Genomic DNA, 20,444 nt, shown 5'->3' with positions numbered 1-20,444 from the left:
TTGATCACGAGTTCTAACATACCGAACGGTCCGTCATTCCATAGTACTTTAATTAAAGTTGAAAAAGTACGATGGTATAATATGGTATACTAAATGATCTTCAGTAATTTGTATACGAATAGTTTCTTCCCATCTTTGAAAATCAGTCAAAACCTTTCGCGGGCCGGATTGAATGTTGCGGCGGGCCGGACTTTGCCGACCGCTGCTCTAGATCAAAAATTAGATAACCGTAAAGATTTTGTACTGCCTGACCTAGTGGTACAAGCCTGTCCACTCATGAGCGACGAATGTTGCTCGACGAACGAGTTCGCCAGTACGGCTGTATTTCGATGCCGTAGAGTAGTTTTGGTAGAAGCCAGCTATTGATGATTTAAAGTTGTGTTTGGCGGGAGGCGCGATGTTGTCCGATACCAAGCATTCTGAACAGATTAATACGGTTCTTCGCTTCTCTTTTGACTCGTGTAGTGTGTGCTTTAAATGTTAAGTGACGATCAAAAGTCACTCCTAGGATATCGGCTGTGCGTTTATTTGGTATTACAGAGCCTTTGCATGTTATGGGTTTTAGAGTATGATATTTGCTGTTGCAGATGTAAAGTATTTTGGATGTGGAGTGTGAAATTGTGTAACCTGTCCAACGTGACCATTTCTGAACTATATTGACACCTTCTTGTAAAGTTGTGCGTGATTCGGTTCTATTGTTGGATGCTGAGACAAGAACTATATCATCAGCATACATGAAACATTTAATGTTACTAGGCAAGGGGCGAAAGAGGGATTCTACATTAATCAGGAAAAGAGTACGAGAGAGAATGGCACTCTGGGGAACACCATTCGCTTGGACGTGCAGGTCAGAAGATTGAGTTCCAATTGAAACTTTAAATGTACGATTTGAAAGAAAGCTTTGAAGGTACGCTGTAATGCGTCCTCCAAAACCCCACACATTGAGCTGTTCAAGAATTGTATGTCGCCAGGTTCTGTCAAAATCTTTTGATAAATCTAATATTGCACAATCACTAGTGGCCTTTGGGGTAGTGGGTTTCTAAAAGTTCATTAGGTTCGGCAAAATATGTCTCAGTACCTTTCCTACCTCTAAAGGCGTGTTGATTGGTACTAAGGAGGTTACGATCTTCTAATTCTTGGGTCAGTATTCTATTTACCATTCTTTCCATGAATTTGCCAATACAATTTAGGAGAGAAATGGGGCGGTAGCTATCTATTGCATGTGGTGATTTTTTGGGTATTGGAGGGAGCGTTGGAATTGTGAAGCACGTTTTCCAGTCATCCGGTATGTTCCCGGAAGACCAAATAATATTTTAAATCTGAAGGAGGACTGTTTTGGACCGGTAAGGGAGATTTTGAAGCTTTGGATAACCAATGTTGTGCGGGCCTGAAGACATGCCACGCCATTTATTAAGAGCCCCATCACGCTCATCAAGAGAAAAAAAACTATTGTAATTTTGGTCGGAAGCATCAACGGAAGGGAAGGGAAGGGGTCTGGACTCAGAGATGAATTTATGGCTTAGAAAATGAGATGGAAAATTATGTGTTGCAGATGTATCATAAAAGTATCTAGCTAAAGTCTTAGGTATTTCTGATTTTAGTAATGATTGGTGTAGAATTGTAGTTTTTAGCAGATAATATTGCAACTTTCCGGAATATTACTTAGGTGGTTGTCTTAGGGTTAATTTGAAAACCAAATTTACCCCTAGATATTTTTTTTTGCAAATTTAACGGCTTCTCTTGATTCCCGATTGGCTTCTCGGTATTGATAGGCCAAGAGCGGGGTAAAAATATTGTTTCTTTTTTTGAGCGTTGAAGACTCTTGAGTGGTTTTCATCGAGTCTTAATGGCAAAGGCAACTGTTTTAATCCACCAGGGGACGATCTTTCTGCCAACTGTACCCTTTGTAAGAAGGATACTAGTTAAGGCTGCATTTGTTATTGTCTCTGTAAAGCGTGTAAAGGATGGAGGATCATCTAAAGGTAGAGTGTATGTCATTTCTATTTTGTATTTTTCCCAGTCAGCCTCCTCATATTTCCACCTGGAGCGTTTTTGAGGGCCGTGGGTCAGTGGTGATCACTGCCATGTGTATCGTTATGAATGGAAACAGTAAAACTAGAAGCTATAGAAGAGGAGAGAGCACAAAAATCTAAAATAGTACCTTGTCCACTAGTGGGACATGTGCGTGTGGCTGTGGTGTTATGAATGACGTCTATGCTACAGTTATCAAAATAGTCCTGCAGCATATGGCCACGGGTATTACAGTCGGGATTTCCACAAGTACAATGCAGTGCATTTAAATAATTTTTTAATAAAAAATGTTAGTTCATCAGAGTTACAGCTCATGCTCCGGATATTCCAGGATATGGTAAATAAAGGTGTATTGTTATATAACGAAAGATGGGAATTTGGAGAATGAATGTTTGGAGTTGAATAAAAAAGAAGTTGTGGTGTATGTAGTCATTGTGTTATAGAAGTTATCTTCCTCTCTGACTTCCTCACCTCGATGAACGGGGCATTATCGGGTGAGAGAAGGGACTCCTCTCCCTCGGAGTTGAAGAGATTGGAAGAGGAAGGGATAGGAATAGAAAATTAGGAGGATTTTTGTGAAGAGGTTTTTTGGGAGGGAGGGAGGGAGGTTTCTTCCCCGGAGTAAGAGGACCCCTTTGAGAGGGCTCGTTTTTTCTTCATTTAGTTTTTTTTGGCAATTTTAGTTTAAGATTGGCAATTTCATCATCTCTAGAATCGGGTATAGTGGAAAGGGCAACGTTAGTTTGTGGATTGGAGGACACAATTGGAGCGAGAGTGAGCCTTTGTTGAATTACGCTCTTTCTATGTATGTGAGATTCTATTTATTTTCGTGCTTCAGAGAAAGACACGTTGTAATCAATTTTCCATTTAATGACTTCCTGTTCTTTGAGATAAGATGGGCAGTATTTGTCAAACGAACTGTGGTTACCCTTGCAATTAACACATTTCTGTGGTACAGTGCAATCGCCATGGGCAGGGATATCACAATTATTGCAAACCTGTTAGGTTCCACACTTCAGCCTGGTATGGCCAAAGTGGGCACGTTTAAGGCAGAGCATGGGTTTGGGATAGTATGTATGGGGGATTTACTTGGAGTGGGCCAAGGCAGATAACAAAGGAGACACGAGTTGAAGCAATACGAAGGAGGAAAAAAATGGTAGGTATTATTTCACTATTAGTAAAACGACACACTTCCGTAACTTTTTGATCTTTTAAATTGACTTCTTCATCCTTCATGTGTTTAAGATCAGTAGAGAAAATTACGCATTGGACGGTATTAAGAGTAGTGTGGGGTGTGATGGTGATAAGTGTTCCATTGTGTAGAATCCTGCCCGTTAGTTCGGTGCTGTTAATAGTTCTCTGTCCAACTGTTTATTCCAAAAAGCCCCTTCTTTGCTTTGAGCACTTGCTTATATACGCTCTCATCAATTCCTCTCCCTCACAATTCTCTCTTTGAGCCAGTGCGCTCAGCGCTCATCCACTCATGCGATCCTCTCTCTTTTGCTGAACTTGTACGCAACTCTACATCCCTTTTCTACTCGGAAGTGAAATATGTACATTACAAATATATTTTAATTATTATTACTTAAAGCAAGAAAAGAAAAAAAAAACTAATCATTATACCTATTTGGGATTTTTCGAATGCGCGTGGGACGTTTAAATTCCTTCTTATCCTTTTGTTGCTGTTTATGTTGTGTACTTATTGTATTGTTTTGTTGCGTTTCTTCGTCACAAACCTTACTTAAATGAGCCACGGGCCGGCGATATTTTACACCTGCACTACTTACAACTACCGTATCATTTCCTACTTTTCTTAACACCTTAAATATCTCAATTCCATAATTTGGCTCCGATTTTCCTTGCTGGTAATTCCATACCCGCACTCTATCTCCTACTTTAATTCCAGACTGTTTGGATTTCCTTGATCTATCTGCGTAAAGTTTTCCTTTCATTTTCTTTATAGCATCTCTTTCCTTAACTTCACTATCCCGATTCCAAACCTCTGTAGTTCTTAACGATGGCAATAGGCCTTTGATTGGTCTTCCAGTGAGTAGTTCAAGCGGAGCTTTCCCTGTAATGGAGTGTGGAGTGGTGTTGTACATCTTTTCATATTTTATAATTGCTTCGCGCCAATCTGTTTTTTCTGCTTTCGCAATTCGCAAAGCACGAAGTATACCTCTATTATTCCTTTCCACAAGTCCATTCATCTGTGGCCAATACGGTATTGTGTGAATTATTTTTATATCTTTACGTTTAAAATAGTTTTTAAATTCTTCACTACTAAAAGGTGGCCCATTGTCACATCTAATTGATTCTGGATATGATTGATCCTTGCATATTGTCTCTAAAGCCTCGATAGTCTTACTTGCTGATGTAATTTTCATCTCAATGATTTTTATGAATCTGCTGTAGTAATCGACAACTACCAGAAACGTTCCATATTCCTTAACCGAAAAAAAATCTATTGCAATATCCTGCCAAGGACGATCTGGCATTTCTTTTCTAATCATTGGTTCTGCGTGACCCAAAGGTCTCACTGCTGCACAACCAGCACAAGCTTTTACAAAACATGTGATTTCTCGGTCCATATATGGCCACCACATTCTTTCCCTAAGTTTTCTTTTCATAGTTTCTTCGCCAGGGTGACCTATGTGAGCTATTTTTAGGGCCTTTTGACGCAATTTTTCAGGTAGAACTAATCTATCATCCCTAACTACAATACCCTGCACTATTCCTAGTTCTTTACTAAATGCCTGATAGTGTGCTAGTTTTGGTTTCCAAGATTGATTTTCAATTGCTTTAATGACCTCTCTCATTGTTTCATCTTTATCTGTTTCCGCTTTAATTTCGTTTAACGTAATTGCTTCAGACTCGCTCTCAATGGTATATACATAATGTTCAGAAGCTTCATCAAACGATTTATCTTTATCTGAATTAGGGCATAATCTTGATAAACTATCTGAAATATTAGATGAACCTGGAATGTATTTTACTACAAAATTATATGGCTGTAGTCTTAAAGCCCAGCCTTCCGCTCTAGAACAAGCTCGTTTGCCGCTTTGATGCTTTCCTTCAAATATATACTCTAATGTTTTATGGTCTGTAAAGATGGTAAATGTAGTACCAAACAAGTATGGATAAAATTTTTCAACAGCCCATACTACTGCTAACGCTTCTCTTTGCGTTTGTGGATAGACCTTTTCAGGTTTCGTCAAGCCTTTTGATGCAAAGCTTATAATCCTAGACATGCCTTTCTTATTCCTCTGGGTCAACACGGCACCTAATCCTGTTGGAGAAGCATCAACATACAGTTCCGTGTCCTCTTCCGGTTTGAAAAAACCCAGTTTACGTACATTATTCGACAATTCCAGTCTTAAATCATCAAACGCTGCTTCTTGCTCTTTTCCAAATACTTCTATTTCTCCTCTGATGAATTTTCGTAATGGTTCTGATCTACTTGAAAGGTGATGAATAAACTGCCCAACAAAATTAACTAAACCTAAGAAGCTTCTAGTCTCTTCTTTTGTTATTGGTTTCCTAAAGTTCTTTATAGCCTCTATTTTAGCTTCTGTGGGACCAATACCTGACGCACTTATATTGTAGCCGAGGATTTCCAATTCTTTTACTTCTATAGAACATTTATCCTTATTCAATGTAGCATTATTCTTTCCTAGTATTTCTAACACCTGCTTTAATCGACTATCATGTTCCACTTTATCTTTTCCTGCAATGACTATATCGTCTATGTAGATTACTACACCAGCTATTCCTAGAAGCATTTGCGTCATAATCCGCTGAAAGATCTCTGGCGCACAATTTATTCCAAACATCAATCGTTTAAAACGCATTAATCCTTTGTTTGTCATAAAAGTGGTGATTCCTCTCGAGTCTGGATGGAGTTCTACGTGGTGATAAGCCGAAGTTATATCAAGTTTTGAGAAAATCTTACATCCTTGTAATTTGTTCAATAAAGTTTCGATAACTGGAAGTGGAAAATGCTCTCGTTGTATGGCTTGATTTGGATACTTCATATTTATGCAAATTCTAATATCGTCTTTGCCCTTTGGTACCACCACCATTGGTGATATCCATTCGGGGGGACCATCAACTGGTTCTATTATATCAGTTTCTAACATCTGTTGAATTTTACTTTCTACCTTTTTCTCCAGTGCAATGGGAATGCGAACATAGGATATTTTCTTCGGCGGAACTTCTTTGTTAATAGATAATCGAATCTGAATACCGGGGAATTTCGGAAATGGTTGACATCTTTCCTCGATATTTTGTACTTCCAAGCCTACTTTCAAAACTTTTAATTCCTCAGCCGTCACTTTACCTAACAACGACTTATTACTGCCTTGCACTACAATGAATTCAGCGAAAGTTGTAGGTTTACTCTGATTAATTGATATTACTGCTTTAAACTTTAAAATTAATTTCAGAGGCTTATTACTGGCGTACGTTGTGATTTGCTTATCGCAATTGTAAGATATATCTTGAATGTTTGCCTTTGATTTTTGTAATTCTAACCATACTTGTTCTGTCACTGTGTTTACTGATGCACCGGAATCTATTAGGAAAACTACATGAACCGTATCTAACATGCATTTAACCATACCGTTGTCCAATAGTCGCGTCGTGGTAAAAATCTAATAAGAAAATAAGATATCATTACAAACACCCATACAGGATTCTACTAGCCCTCTCAATTGTGATATAATACCTCATTAAGGCTGTCCTTTTCATTCGCTTCATTTCGTTGATTTTGTTCTCGTCGATCCGTTGGTTCATTCTTTGCTCTCTTCCATTGATAATTGTTTTTGACCGAGTTCCGTCCGTCTTTCTTACAAACTCTACCAAAATGACCTACTCGTCCGCAAGAGTTACATCGTGCTTTACGCGCATAACATTCACTTGAATCCCCACTGTGTCGCCACGAACCGCATCGATAGCAGCTAGACTCACGCCATTTCCTTTTTTCTGTTACTGGCATTGATTTTACATACGCTATTGATGATTCCTGTTCCTTATCCTTGATCTTCATCTTTTGGCCTATCAGAATTTCTCTATTGATTGCGTAATTAATGAGTTCATCCAATTCCATCGTATTTTCTAACCCTTTATCTCTTACTCGCTCATCCTTTGCTCCTACAGTTATTTGGTGTGCTATTTCTTTTACTATTCGTTCGTGGAAATCGCATCGTGCAGCTTGTGTCCTTAGTCGCAACACAAACTGGTTGAACGATTCTTCATTTTCTTGTTTTAGAGAACGAAAAAGCTCCAACTCGATGCGTTCGTTTCTCTTTCCCAAAAAGAAATGATTTAAACGTTTAATAGCATTGTCGTACTCCGGAACTTGTGGTTGCTGAAAGGGTACTACTGCTGGACTTGGCTGTTCTTCTCCTGATACCGGAGCCAAATTGAAGTAAATTCTCTGCAATCCTCGACCTCCACGTGCCAGCATGTACGCCAACTTCTCATCTTGCGTATTGATCTTTTTAAGCATTATTATTAGCTCAAATGCTCGGTGCCACTCCTCCCACTCACGGCGTAAATCCGAAGCATCCACCGACTCATTGAACGGTTGCAATGGCCAATTTTCTTCCATCTACAATGTAACGAGAAAAAAAATTTAAAAAAATAAAAGGATACCTTAAATAAAAATAACTTTAACAAAAACCAAAAGAAAGAAAAAAATAAATAAATAAAAGGAAAATCCCCTTTTACTGTCTTTATGCCACAATAACTAATCCCATGAAAAAAAAATTATTATTATTAATATTTTTTTTTTTAACCGCTATAAGCATGGGGAGCAGAAAAAAAAAACACACACACACAAGATAAAATAAATTATTCACGAAATCCATACACTCACACATCCGCACATGCACACGCATACACACATATCCTCAAAACACACATAATGTGTCCAAGAACACACATCGTAAAACTGTTCCCAGATTTATCTGATTATTCCCAAATGACAAGCCAGTACAAAAGACTGTGTCCAAAATTGATACATTATTAATGTTCTTTTGTTATCTGTCTCCAACGTTCTTATCCAACACACTTCACAGTTCCTTTGTACCGCACGTGCCGCTTTTCTTCTTTTCTTCCTATTCCGTGTCATCCACATTTTGGCACCAAGTTGTTTACCGCAGTTTGTTTTGCACTAGTTATTTTGTCACCGGCTTCTCCTCCTCCTTTTTATTCTTTGTCTTCTTTGCCACCATATTCGACCACACACGACTCGGCAGCAGCAGCTGGTTTTGACCCATTGTCTTATCTTTCTTCGAATTTCAACTCAGTTCTACCACTTCTTTGTTTCCGTTGAAATGTATTCTCCTCTTTTGTATTGTAGGTTATTCCACTGGTATAATGTGGATGCATACGTGAATATATTTTTTTTTAACTCTTTTTCAACTCACTTACACACGCACGATTGCCACCAATTCCAACTTATTTGTTTTTCATATTATTTCAATCACGGTTAATTCCACCTTTTTGTCGTCTCATTAGAACGCAATACTAATTTTCATTCGCTTCATCACTTTCTAACATAACTTCACGGCCCTTTTTCCTCCCTTTTTTCTGGTGCTGCGGATAAGACCGGCCTCACGAATTTTGCTACGGAAACCCCGGACTCTTTTAGTTACTTCGGTATTTCACCGGCCTTAACTTCAATTTAGCTACGGTTTTCCGGTCTCGTTTTATGCTACGGATTCAACCGGTCCCATATTTTGCTACAGAAATTATTTCTGGACTCATTTGGGCGCTACGTTTAACGGACTCAACCCATTATAGTACTAGTTTTCCGGTCTCAATTTGTGCTACGGATTTTCAACTTTTTGTACATGCTGCGGCTTTGCCGGTCTCATGATCCAATCTCTCTCACTATTACGTTTTAACGGGCTCAATTTAACATCGTATTGACTTTCCGGTCTCAATTTATGCTACGGATTTCCAACTTATTTTTTTTTTTTTTTTTTTTTATTTTTTTTTTTTGCTTGCTGCGGCTTTTGCCGGTCTCATAACTCACTTTCACTTCGTGTATCGCTATTATGGTATTACACTATGTTAATTGAAGCTTACTTTTAACCAACTATTACGCTTTTGAAAACTTCACAGTACTTCGGATAAATCCGATCTTCCATTGTATATACCTTTCCTTTATTTTAACAAAATTTTCACTACCGGCTGCGCCAATTGTAGAATCCTGCCCGTTAGTTCGGTGCTGTTAATAGTTCTCTGTCCAACTGTTTATTCCAAAAAGCCCCTTCTTTGCTTTGAGCACTTGCTTATATACGCTCTCATCAATTCCTCTCCCTCACAATTCTCTCTTTGAGCCAGTGCGCTCCCCTCCCGACAATGGCACTCAAATTCTCTCATTTTCTCATGCCCTCTCTGTCACATTCGTAGCTCGATCTCCCTCTTCTGGGACTTAGCGTTCTGAGCATGCGGTTTTTGCAACGGTCATTTCGTGCCGCTTCGATCTCATCACCTTCTTTCCCCTCCCACCCCTCTTTTTGATCCCCGCTTTGGGGCTTGCAAATTTTTGACATGTCAAATGAGAGTGAAGCTAAAATGTAAACAACAAGTGTTCGCGTGTGCCGTGATTTTGTAAGTATTTTATGCAAATTATATGATATTTATCATTAAAAACGTTTTGTTTTGTAGAATAAACATAAAATCAACCACGGAAGTATGATTTAGTTGTGGTGGAAGCGAAAAAAAATGCTTGGAGCATGGAATAAAACCGGATGAAATTTCTAGCCTTCACGCACGATGCCGACGCTGAGGTAAGGTGTGCTTGTGTTTAATTTCGATGATTGTTTCATTTTAGGGTGTGCTCCACAGCTAGTAGCTCCCACATTCGAACCGCTCATGGTAACCTGCAATTATGTTATTTTTAGTTTTTCATTTAGTTTCAATGTAAAGTAATAGTTGAAAAACATACAATTTGATTTCATCCAACTTACAGGTTTTACAGGTGAACAACAATTAGCAACTCCCGATCGAATTGCACACAACAACCACCCACAATCACAGCTGTAAAAGTAAGTATATGAGTTTTGCATGTCTTTAAAATGTCTTATTTTTAATATTTATCTCCATACTTACAGGTAACACGGATAGGTAGCAAGGAAATCAAGCTTGTACACAGAAATCTACACAAAAACTGGGTTTTATAAGCGCACGAAAAGCGACGCGGCTATCTTTGAATAAAAAGTAAACAAAAGAGTTTCGTTTTAATTTAATTTTGACAGCGGGTGTGGTGATGGCTTGAGCGATTTGGAACAATCATTCTCCGGACAGGATTCGATCCAATCCATGACGTCACTGAGTGCCGGTTCATTTTATGCTTATTCTCCGAGTTCTGGTTATACCAAGCAGCAGAGAATAAGCAGAGAATAAGCATAAGCGGTTTCCATACAAACTCTCTCTGAGATTGTTGAGAGGGATGTCTTTAAGCACTCACTTCTTAGAAACTTCCACTATCTGCACTCACAAAACAGGCTACAACCTTGGGCCACAACACTTTACGTAGCGCGAACAACGTAAAGTGCGTTGAGATAGTTCTTAAAAATGTTTACTTACTTACTTATCCGGCGCTACAACCGCTTTGCTGTCTTGGCCTGCCTCAGGAGTGTCCGAAACCGCTCACGGTCTCGCGCCTTCGTCTGCCAGTCCGTTATCCCGGCCTTAATGGCGGACGCCTCCACGCCATCTTGCCACCTCAATTTGGGCCAACCACGCCTCCTCTGTCCTTGTGGACGGCCTAAAAAGACCTAAAATGAACCTAAAATGGCCTAAAATGTTTAGATTTTTACTTTAACGTATCGCTGTGAAAACAACGAACAACGTAAAAGGATATTTAAGCTTTGTTTGTTCTTCACACGCACTACACTACAGCACAAAACTCCCGAAACACCAAACACGAACAACACTTTCCACCACTGCACTGTTTGGACACAGGTAATTCTGCACTGCACTAATCACAGGGGTATAAAGTACGGGTCAGTCGAGGAGCGCGAGATAGAACAAGTCCGCACTCTTCAGCTGCTACGAGAAGAAAGATGTTCGTTACCTGGGATGGATCCCAGTTAAAAATCATTTAAACGTCAAACCAAAAACAACCGGCATCGTATCATCACGTACGCATGCGAATGGAAAAAAGAAAAACCATGGAAATGGGTTTTATTTGATTGCTTTGATGGTTATAATTTTCATTTCAGTTAACGAACATCGGGCCTGATCGGGAACGAAAGTCGATAACGGGGTGGATAATTTAGTCCAGGGGCCTTCAAACTTTTCAGCTCGCGGGCCGCATTGCTTCAAAAATAACTATGTTGAGGGCCATTTGACGCTACCTTTAACTGATGAGTGAACGTATAAATCTCGTTTTTATTATAAAATACCAATGATACTTGTACAGTTTCGTGTTACTAAAGCTTGATTTTTGTCTAAGAAAAGTAAACATGTCCAAATCAATCAATAATAACGAGGTAAGCATGAACTTAGCGAATAGCGAGAGCAAGGGGACTTCGGAAATAGAATAATCGGCCTCTTTCTATCGCGCGAACGGTTTGCTACAAAATTAAAATATTTTATTTGAATAACACAGCTAATACAGTACTTAAAAAAAGAGTCGACTGATTAAAATTTGCTATAAACACGGTGTACAAATAGTGTCGCCCTTCTTGTCCCCATCTAATAGCATGTATTCTGCACGTGTGTACCAGAATGTGCGTTTGCTTTTCATTATGTTATGCCCAAACTATCAAGCACCTCGGGAATGAGAGATCGTTGCACTCGTAGTGCACCTTCCTACGGTACAATCTTTACAGCCGCTGTTGCTGGAATCGGTCCCGATTGCGTAGTTTCTTTGTGCAAACGTAAATTGAGCTAGCGATCAGCACAACCAGCGGTACTCCGATCCCGATGCCGGCCACAATCAGCACGAATGCGGACAACTCCTCGACCGGTGGCATTCCGTACCCAACCTGGAAGGTCATGGTGGTGTAGTTGGTCTTGCGATAGAAGCCATCCTCGCTGACGCCGAACGAAACATTCATGCCCTGCACTAGATAGCTGTCCAGCTTGTTACCGTACAGTGCGTACGCCAGAGTGGTTTGCAGCACGGCCGACGGGGACCGTACAGTGATCGGCTGACTTTGTCGTGTTTCGGTCGAGGTGGCCACATCTCGTTCCGGGTGGGTGTAGGAAACAGGGCGATACTCGATGTAGCCACCGGCTGAAAAAGTGAAAGCTCCCGGTGATAGTACGTCAACGATTTCGAAGATGCCCGGCGTGTGCTCGTCATCCAGCGTTTTGCGTTTCGTGACCTCAAACTCCGATCCGACAACGGCTTGCTCTGAGACGACAAACATTAGCTCTATTGCGAACCGTGGATTGGCGAAACGGTTCGTTATGTTGTTAAACACGATGTCAATTTGGGTGGAGTTGGAAGTGTGTAACAGATGTGGAAAGTCCATGCCATGATCTTTCGACGAGTAGGCATTCAACTATGAGAGAGAATGAAAAGAAACACGTATTTGTAGTTAATATTCAGTTTCTGCAACTTGACGACACTCATTGCAACAAAACAACAAACAAATCTACCATTTAACTATTATTTATCAACACAATCGATAATACCAACCGCAAGTGTATTGTTGATGGTAGTAAAATCGATAAACAATGCACGAAAAAAATAAAAAGAATTTCCCTCCTGGTAGTACATGCTTACCTTGAACAGGAAATCATCGCCGGCATTTATCGCCATCATGACGCCCTCCTCGTTCGACCATAGTAGGCTCCGGTTCCAGATGAAGTTGTGTGGGTCGTAAACGAATGCATTCGTCCCCTCATCCAGCATTGCTCGATCGTCGGCATCATTGTATTGAAAAATCTAATCACATGCGGGTTTGGGTTGAATATTACGATGACTTAGTCACTGCTTATATTTTCGTTACTTAGATCCTATAAGCGCGTATTTGAGACACGCAAGACAAAGCCTTTGCAACTAATTACATCCGCGAACGCCCACCGCTTGGGGCCAGATGCATACCTACCCGATTGATAATCGCCATGAACGTGTATTGCGGTGCCTCGGTAAATCGTACGGATCCCGTTTTGCTCTCCATCAACCTGGGCCAATCGATGTGGAATTCGGCCTGCTTGCTAGTTAGTGCTACCAGAATGGTAGGCTTGCCGGTAAAATCCCACACATAATGGATCGTGTCCGTGTCGGACGTGGCCGCAATATGCACCAGTGTGATGGCTGTGTTATTTTCGCAGAATTCTCTGCAACCAGGATTCAGCGTAGCAGTAAGCTGCAAACGGGACAGAAAACAAAACAACAAACACAACTGTGACTCATGGTGATCGACGGGGTGACGCCTTTGGTACGCCACGATCAGCGCGATAATCGTGTGGAGCGGCCTACTTTTCGCTGTAATTTGCTGGGCTCATCACAAAGGGCAACGTTTAGAAGCAGCACTGACACAACAAAGCCTAAGGGCGAAATCCATGTATGCTTGTTTGCCGATACCATCTTTACTAAAATCACAAGCTAGTGCGTGTTTAAACACTCCCGCTTGGTGACGTTAACACCACAAAAAGATAAAAATACGTATTTGATCGCTATCCTAAAAAAGAAGGCACTTTAATTTCTCCACTGAACCGAGCGCAACCAATAGCACCGTCACTCGTCCGCGTCTGTCACTTGTCTAATCGTTTTTGTTTTGATTTCTTTCTACGTTGTATGGTGCTGCCCTCTAGCGAGAAGATGTATGCACTACCGCATTGCGATAAAGTGGCGGGACTCGCATCACTGCCGTTGTGTGACATGTAACACATTAGAACACATTAGAAAATATGTTGCCCAATCGTTCCGGGTTTTCCGTTTCCGGAGAGTTTATTTGGTATCTCTGTCCTCAGAACTTTTGTACGCTTCGGCAAAACTCTTCTGCCCTTTCCCAGCACAGATAATTCCTCGTAATCAATCCATAAATAAATCTGCTATTCGTTTGTACATAGTTCAAAACGTTTCCGTCTTTTTACAGTAGGTACGTAAACTTTGCAAACATTGTTGTTGTATACCGAAATGAAGGAATTGATTGAACAACACACCCAAACTCGAGTACGTTGCGCTCAAAAACAATGCTAAAACACTCCTATTGGTATACGGGGTTTACGTACATACATACTAACACTAACGTCCTTTTGGCGGCTTAGCCCTCGGAGGCAACTCCGAACCGTGCGGCAATGCGTGTCTTCGGCTTGGATTTAGAAGGAGCTTGCTGAAAGAAAGATTGAAAAAATAAAAACAACCCAATAGCGTACATTCTCTTGCACGATGAATGTTAAACTCTCAAAGCCACTTACCTTCACGACAGAAGTGTCCTCAATCTGACCATCCTGGTCCTTCACAGCCGTCACCACCGTGGACTGCTTCTTTGCCGTCGACGTGTTGCTGTTGTGCTTATTTTTTTGTTGCTTTGTGTCCGACTTTTGAGAAAGGAAAGTGGCAAAGCCCTGCTTAACTTCCGCTTGCTTTTGTTCCACCTCCTGCCTTCGGCGAGCATTTTTCTCATTAAAACCACCGGTAGTTTGCCCGTTGGTTTTTGATGGTGGTGTGGGCTGATTTTTGACATTCTGGCTATTCAAAGTCTCACTAGCTGCTGCTGCTGCCACATTACTAACGTTGCTATAGTTAGCACTACCGCTTCCTCCTCCCGATTTGCCCTTAGCTGTCTTTTTCATTGCCTGCAATGGCACAAAAGCACCATTACCGGCAGGATTGTTCTTGTTGTATGACAAATGCTGCGGCCCTTTTGGGCCCCAGTTGGAGGGATAGTGTGGTTGTACTTGATGCTGTTGCTTCTGTTGATGATGTTGCTGTTGATGTTGCTGTTGCTGTTGCTGCTGCTGCTGCTGCTGCTGCTGTACCATCATCTTTGCTGGCGCATTGTTCAATCCATGCCCGTGTGGCGGAAACGGTACATTGTTTTCCATTCTGTTAGGGAACGGTACCGGTGGTCGCATTGGCATGTTCTGGGGAAATGGTGGCATAGCTGGCTGCTGGAATGCTCCCATGGACTGGTGCATGTTCGTACCCGTCTGCATAAATACTGGTTGCATAATCATAGGCCCGAACTGTGGCTGTGGATGTCGCGGATCAAACGTGTGCGTTGGCGGACGGAGCATCGGTCTGAAGCCGAGGTGCATCGGTTGTGCCATGGAAGCCATTTGGGGCTGTGGAGTTTTCATATATTGTGCAATAAATTGGTTCGCTGTGTTGTTAGTGTTATTTTTCGTTGTTTCATTTACTTCCGTCAAAGGAACCGCTGTCGGTCCCTTTGCCGGACTCTTTGAAGCGGCTTGCGTTTGCCACTGAATCGGTGGTTTCGGCAAACTAGCTGGGGCGGGCACGGCAATACTTGCAGGGTTTACACTTTTCTCGCTCCCCTTTTCGCTTCCAGCTTTTTCGTCGATGCGTAACATTTGCTTCAAATATCCTGTCATATTATCTCCATTCCATTGTTCGCCATCCTTCTTCGGGAGAGTAGCATCATCCTCGGGTTTTCGGCGCCAGGAGCTTTTCTCCGCGGGTGGAGCCTGCACAATGTTTTGTATGTCCATTGCATCAAACAGTTCGCCCGGAGCCTTTGGAGATTCCTTCAGCTTTCTCCACAAGCGCTCGAACTCGATTTTTCGCTGCTGGTCGCCGTCCTTCTGCTGCATGACGTTTTGCTCAGTCGGCCGGGTAGCCGATGTACCGGCGAGAGATACATTGTTCATTGCGTTACTACGCTTACCGATGCGTTCATTTACACGCCTTTGAATCGATTCCGCCGTTGCCATAGATTTGTTTGCGCTTCTGCCTTCAGTCGCTGCTGGCGTTTCTTTTCGTACGGCATTGCTCCTGTCCACTGATATTTTGTATCGATATCCAGCGGATGCTTTGCCGTGGGAAATGTTCATAATGACACTTTGCGATAGTCTTAGCACCCGCTTCTCGGTACTAGATATGTTGTAAATATCAACGCCCTTGTAGAAAGGTTTATCGAAAAGCACCTCAAAGTTTGTATCCTCCTGTCCAATCGCTTCGCGTCGCACAGGATTGGGGTCCGATACGCGGTGTATCCCGATAATGGTGCCTCGTGCGCCTACCGGTACATCTTCTTTTTCCTGCACCACAATTATACGATCCAGCAACTCAAAGTGCGCCGACGGATCGATCATTTTCGCATTTTTCATCCCCGGGCGATACAGCTCTTTCGGGTCGACAAACATGGTCTGCACCTTGGGTTGATGCAATGTTTGGTACTTGTCAATGGTCTCGGCTAGAGCTTCTATTGCTTTCTCTTCCAGCAGTATGATTCCGCAGCTGCGCCTTTCAGAATTCACGTGTTCCTGCACCTTCAACCAGTCGTACAGCTCCTGCAGCTTCCCTTCGTTCCCTTCGCCGAACAGATCCGTCTCAAAGTGAACGTTCGTTTTACGAGAGCAATCAAGCTTTTCAAAGAGCCCGGGAGCTCGTTCCATGTATTGCTGCATCAGCTTCACGGTTTTGTCGGAAAATAACCATGTTTTGTTTACTTTTCGACAGTAGCCTACCGCTTCCTCGTCCTTCGATATCATTCGAAGGCGCAATCCGATATTCAACGACTTCTCGTCCACGTTAAGCGCACGATGCCCACCGGGTGCAACCAATATTGAGCCTGTCAACTGCAGCAGCAAACCAACCGAGATACCGAGCATTGCCGCGGTATCGTTGGCATTCCGGTAGCCCTGTAGCGACTGGCGATGTACGTTATATACCTGCCCCAGATCGGGTTCCTCGTACACAAGAAAACGTGCCTGCACCCGTTTCGTGGAGCCTGATACATCCACCACATTGCCCATACTGCCGTAAAATTCTGTGGCACGTAAAAACACGACGCTTTCTCGCGGGAACATTTCCTCCATCTCAATGTACGGTTTTTGCTTGGCCATAATATCTTGCAGGTCTTGAATAATGGTCTGAAAGTTAGGAGGTTATGAACTGCATTAATGGGCGGAATTCAATTACATCATACGATGAATTACCTGAGCTGGATATGCCGTATCGATGGTGTTCCACAGTTTCTTCAGCACGAAACCATTGTCCTTTAGCACATACTCCGTGCCTACAGCGATCCTTACGTGCACTAGTTGTTTAATCGTACCCACGTTTATAGCGAGCCGGTTGTTGTTGCTGTGGAAACATAGAATTTTCATGACAAAATCGGCATACTGCGTGTGTGCGCACTTTTCACTTTACACTTACTGCTCAATAATCGATCTGCACCACATGTTGAATGATCGTTCGTCAGTCGGCAACGGTTCGCTGTTACGTTCGTACGTCTTAGATCGATCCGACACCCGTACCACTATGGCTTCCATGAGGTGTGGCCAACTAACGTGTACCACCTTTCCTAGGAGCTCTTTTGCCAGCTCGGCAGTGTCTGATGACTGTCCATCGGGCGTATCTAGCACAACAACCATACTTTCATTTTTACTGGCAAAGTTAAAAATCTTTACCCGTAATTCCTTCAACTCGCCCTGGATATAAGAACAGTGATGATTACAATTCGGTCTTACTCGATGTACTCACACTTTTACGCTACTCACATGGTACGGCAAATGTGCAAAGGTGGGAAATCCTTTCGCATACCCGTGCAGCACTGCGCCCTGCGATGGTCCTAAAACTAGTCTGTTTTCTGCAACGCGCAGATCGTCTCGCCATATTTCGCTACATTTCACATGCAGCTCGTCAACGCGATCAAATCCATACTTTGCCTCCAGGGGTGCATGCTGCTTGGTATCGTACTGATACTTCAACATGGGCCCATGCACGTTCCGCTGCTTTTCCTCGTCCGTCAAAAACGCATCACACGGACCCATCGCCTTAAGCAGACGCTTTTCGTCGATGAATGGAATCAGTACGACCGCTTCCCACGCTTGCTGCTTGCCGTTCAAATCTGTGGCGAAATTGACCGGGTAAAAATCATACACCGAGCTGTTGGGATCGGTCATCAGTTGGTGGTACGCGGACGGCAAATGTTGTTTGCTGGCTGCGGGCAGCACACTGAGCAACTGCTGGAACGGCAAAAACGGTCTCGCCAGCTCATAGTCTAGCTTGAGATGTGCAAAATTGTCGACATCACTAATGAACGGAGCATAATGATGAGGATAGTACCATGACCATGATACCACGCCTCGGTAATAGTAATGGAGCGTCCATTGTAAGGCTCGAATGTAGCATTCGGCCTGCTCTGCCCGCACCTCCCTATAAGTTTGGAAACAAAAGAACGGGATGAATTAATACTGCACGCCGGTACTGAGCAGTGGCCTGCTATACAACACAACATACTCAGTGAAATCCGCGTATCCCATCTTGCTCATGTAGTAGTTTCGTTTGTAGTTCTTAAATTCTTGTTCAAATAATTCAGGGTCATTTTCGATGTCCCCCAGCGTCACCGGTGCTGCATTGTCTTCTCCCTCGGAGTCCAGCATTTCCGATGACATAATCAGTGCCATCAAGTCCTTGTCCATCTCGCTCGCCCCGATTATCTCATTCGCGTCGACGTCAAAAGCATCCAACTACAAAAAGTCGCAGGAAAATAATATATAATTAAAAACATAAATCCATCCCCGACATTGAAAAGGGTCCGGTCCGTGAAACACATACGTTATTTTTGCCGCACTTTCCCTCCAAATACTTTAGGTCGGTGTAACGATCGAGAAACATATCCCGATCGAAATTAGCAAGCCGTCTCATAAGCATTTGCAGCCGAGGTAAGTTCAATATGCCAGCCTCGTTTATGTAGCCATCCATGTTCGGCAATACGTCCATGTAAGCTTCATACAGTGTTGGAAGCGCATTTTCGTTGATGTGCAGGTGTGGCATATGAGGAATGAAATCATTCCCCACCAAATACACCAGCAGTATCCAGTCGTCGATGAGCTTGTGAATGTCGAACGGGAACCGCAGCCGATCGCGAACGCTGGCGAATTCCAGTTCAAGATATTCACTAAGTAGCGTCAGATGAAGCAAGTAGAACCGGATCTCTTTTAAATTTGACGTTTTTTTGTCATTTTTGCCAAATTTGACTTCTTCCCTTAGGAGCGAGAAGTAGCGCTCGTGTGTGCACAGTCCAAGCATGATTAAATCCGCGTCCAAGCCATACAGACAGTGCCGCGTGTTTGGGTTAAACCCGGGCTGAGCCTTCGCGTGCCTGATGTACTCCATTATTTTGTGTTCTCCCTCGCCTGGCGTCTGGAAAGTAAATAAATATAGGATGAATTTAGAATTTAGAATTTCCCTTTGAAGCCAAGCACGAAATAGCAAATACAGCAGGATACTTTACCTCGTGACCACTGAGGATGACCGTACAAGCTTTCCACAGACGATCGGTCGCTATTTTCACCTGTATGAAGTGTTGCAGAGCATTCTGCAGCCTAACCATAAAGCTAGTCCCCGGTGTTATGCAGTTGCTGTCAAACGGGCTTTCCGAAGAGATCTCCTCTCCTTTCGCCTTAGCCTTTTCTAGCAGGTCCTGAGCCTCAGCCGCCGAACGGAAGCGACGTCCACGCTGTTGGTTCATTTTAGCGCGCGGTGCCACACCGTCGACAGCGATGAAGAACACTTGCTGCGGTCGAATCAGTTTGAACAGATACTCCACGTAGTGAAAGATGCCTTCAAAAATCATTTCCTCCGAAATCCGAAAGTGCACGTCCGCATCGTTCGGGTGGGAGCAGTTGTGTATGATTCCGTTCATATCCAAATACAAGTTGTCGAATTCGGGCACCTGGTCATCACAAACAAAAGATGGTAGGAACAAGACAACAAGAGAAAGGTAGATAAGAATTTCACCATCTATTGTGCACTGCACCCCTCCACCCCACACATAAGCACGCTTCCCGCGAGGCCTACCTGGTTTTCCCTCAGCAGCTCGCTTAAGCAAGGATACCTTTCGCTCATGTAGCGGAAAAACTTTGGCACTCCCATTTTGAGCTCTTCAAGACCTTTGCCTACGTACGTTAAAATCTGTACACGTAATTAAAGATTAGCTGCACCAGAAAATAAAAATGGAACCGATTAAGCGCTTTCCCACTCCCGTTCGAGTGGCTTGTCTTTTTATGACTTTCAATCAAAGTGGGTATAGGGACTAGGTGGGCTTATAGGTTTGGCGGGAAGGCCATATTGGACGAACGAATGACAGGAGGGGATTCGATTGTGATACGTAGTTTTTCACCTACACTACGACACATCAACCAAAACAGCCATTGGAATTCACACGCATACATCAACAAATGATCGAATCCCCTCCTGTCATTTCGTTTTCATTTTTCTACAACACGGCTGTCAAATTGTTCGGGAT

At 42.6% G+C, this 20,444-nt stretch overlaps 2 protein-coding genes and 2 long non-coding RNA genes across 4 annotated transcripts; 1 reads left to right on the top strand and 3 right to left on the bottom strand.

Annotated features, from left to right (window-relative positions):
• The first annotated feature begins 9,517 nt into the window (after nt 1-9,517).
• On the top strand, nt 9,518-10,292 carry LOC133391140 (uncharacterized). Its single transcript, XR_009764629.1, has 3 exons — nt 9,518-9,651; nt 9,709-10,088; nt 10,155-10,292. It is a non-coding gene; the product is annotated as an uncharacterized LOC133391140 (long non-coding RNA).
• LOC133391141 (uncharacterized) lies at nt 9,645-10,294 on the bottom strand. Its single transcript, XR_009764630.1, has 3 exons — nt 10,153-10,294; nt 10,011-10,080; nt 9,645-9,923 (listed from the first exon to the last, which is right to left on the bottom strand). It is a non-coding gene; the product is annotated as an uncharacterized LOC133391141 (long non-coding RNA).
• Nucleotides 10,295-11,617: 1,323 nt separating this feature from the next.
• LOC1274574 (glycosylated lysosomal membrane protein) lies at nt 11,618-13,828 on the bottom strand. Its single transcript, XM_313717.6, has 4 exons — nt 13,481-13,828; nt 13,107-13,367; nt 12,782-12,943; nt 11,618-12,557 (listed from the first exon to the last, which is right to left on the bottom strand). The coding sequence occupies exons 1-4, from the start codon at nt 13,586-13,588 to the stop codon at nt 11,874-11,876; spliced, it is 1,215 nt and encodes a 404-aa protein (XP_313717.6). The 5' UTR covers nt 13,589-13,828; the 3' UTR covers nt 11,618-11,873.
• Nucleotides 13,829-13,910: 82 nt separating this feature from the next.
• Nucleotides 13,911-20,215, bottom strand: LOC1274572 (5'-3' exoribonuclease 1). The gene is made up of 9 exons (XM_313715.6): nt 19,997-20,215; nt 19,431-19,871; nt 18,752-19,339; nt 18,434-18,663; nt 17,692-18,349; nt 17,348-17,622; nt 17,128-17,275; nt 14,422-17,061; nt 13,911-14,336 (listed from the first exon to the last, which is right to left on the bottom strand). The coding sequence occupies exons 1-9, from the start codon at nt 20,069-20,071 to the stop codon at nt 14,268-14,270; spliced, it is 5,124 nt and encodes a 1,707-aa protein (XP_313715.6). The 5' UTR covers nt 20,072-20,215; the 3' UTR covers nt 13,911-14,267.
• Nucleotides 20,216-20,444: the final 229 nt, after the last annotated feature.

This window comes from Anopheles gambiae, chromosome 2 (assembly GCF_943734735.2).
Source record: "Anopheles gambiae chromosome 2, idAnoGambNW_F1_1, whole genome shotgun sequence".
Lineage (NCBI taxonomy): Eukaryota > Metazoa > Arthropoda > Insecta > Diptera > Culicidae > Anopheles > Anopheles gambiae.
The sequence above is the reverse complement of the archived record's forward strand: the minus strand, read 5'-3'. Positions and strand labels throughout refer to the sequence as shown.

What these genes read in the sequence shown, in the direction of transcription:
- LOC1274574 (XM_313717.6), bottom strand. Translation starts at nt 13,588, where the DNA reads ATGGTATCGGCAAACAAGCATACATGGATTTCGCCCTTAGGCTTTGTT. An exon ending in CCAGCAAATTACAGCGAAAA is followed by an intron (nt 13,368 to 13,480) that starts GTAGGCCGCTCC and finishes TCCCGTTTGCAG; the next exon opens with CTTACTGCTACGCTGAATCC. An exon ending in TCATGGCGATTATCAATCGG is followed by an intron (nt 12,944 to 13,106) that starts GTAGGTATGCAT and finishes GCATGTGATTAG; the next exon opens with ATTTTTCAATACAATGATGC.
- LOC1274572 (XM_313715.6), bottom strand. Translation starts at nt 20,071, where the DNA reads ATGGGAGTGCCAAAGTTTTTCCGCTACATGAGCGAAAGGTATCCTTGC. An exon ending in GAAAGTGCGGCAAAAATAAC is followed by an intron (nt 18,664 to 18,751) that starts GTATGTGTTTCA and finishes GACTTTTTGTAG; the next exon opens with TTGGATGCTTTTGACGTCGA. An exon ending in TTGCACATTTGCCGTACCAT is followed by an intron (nt 17,623 to 17,691) that starts GTGAGTAGCGTA and finishes TCTTATATCCAG; the next exon opens with GGCGAGTTGAAGGAATTACG.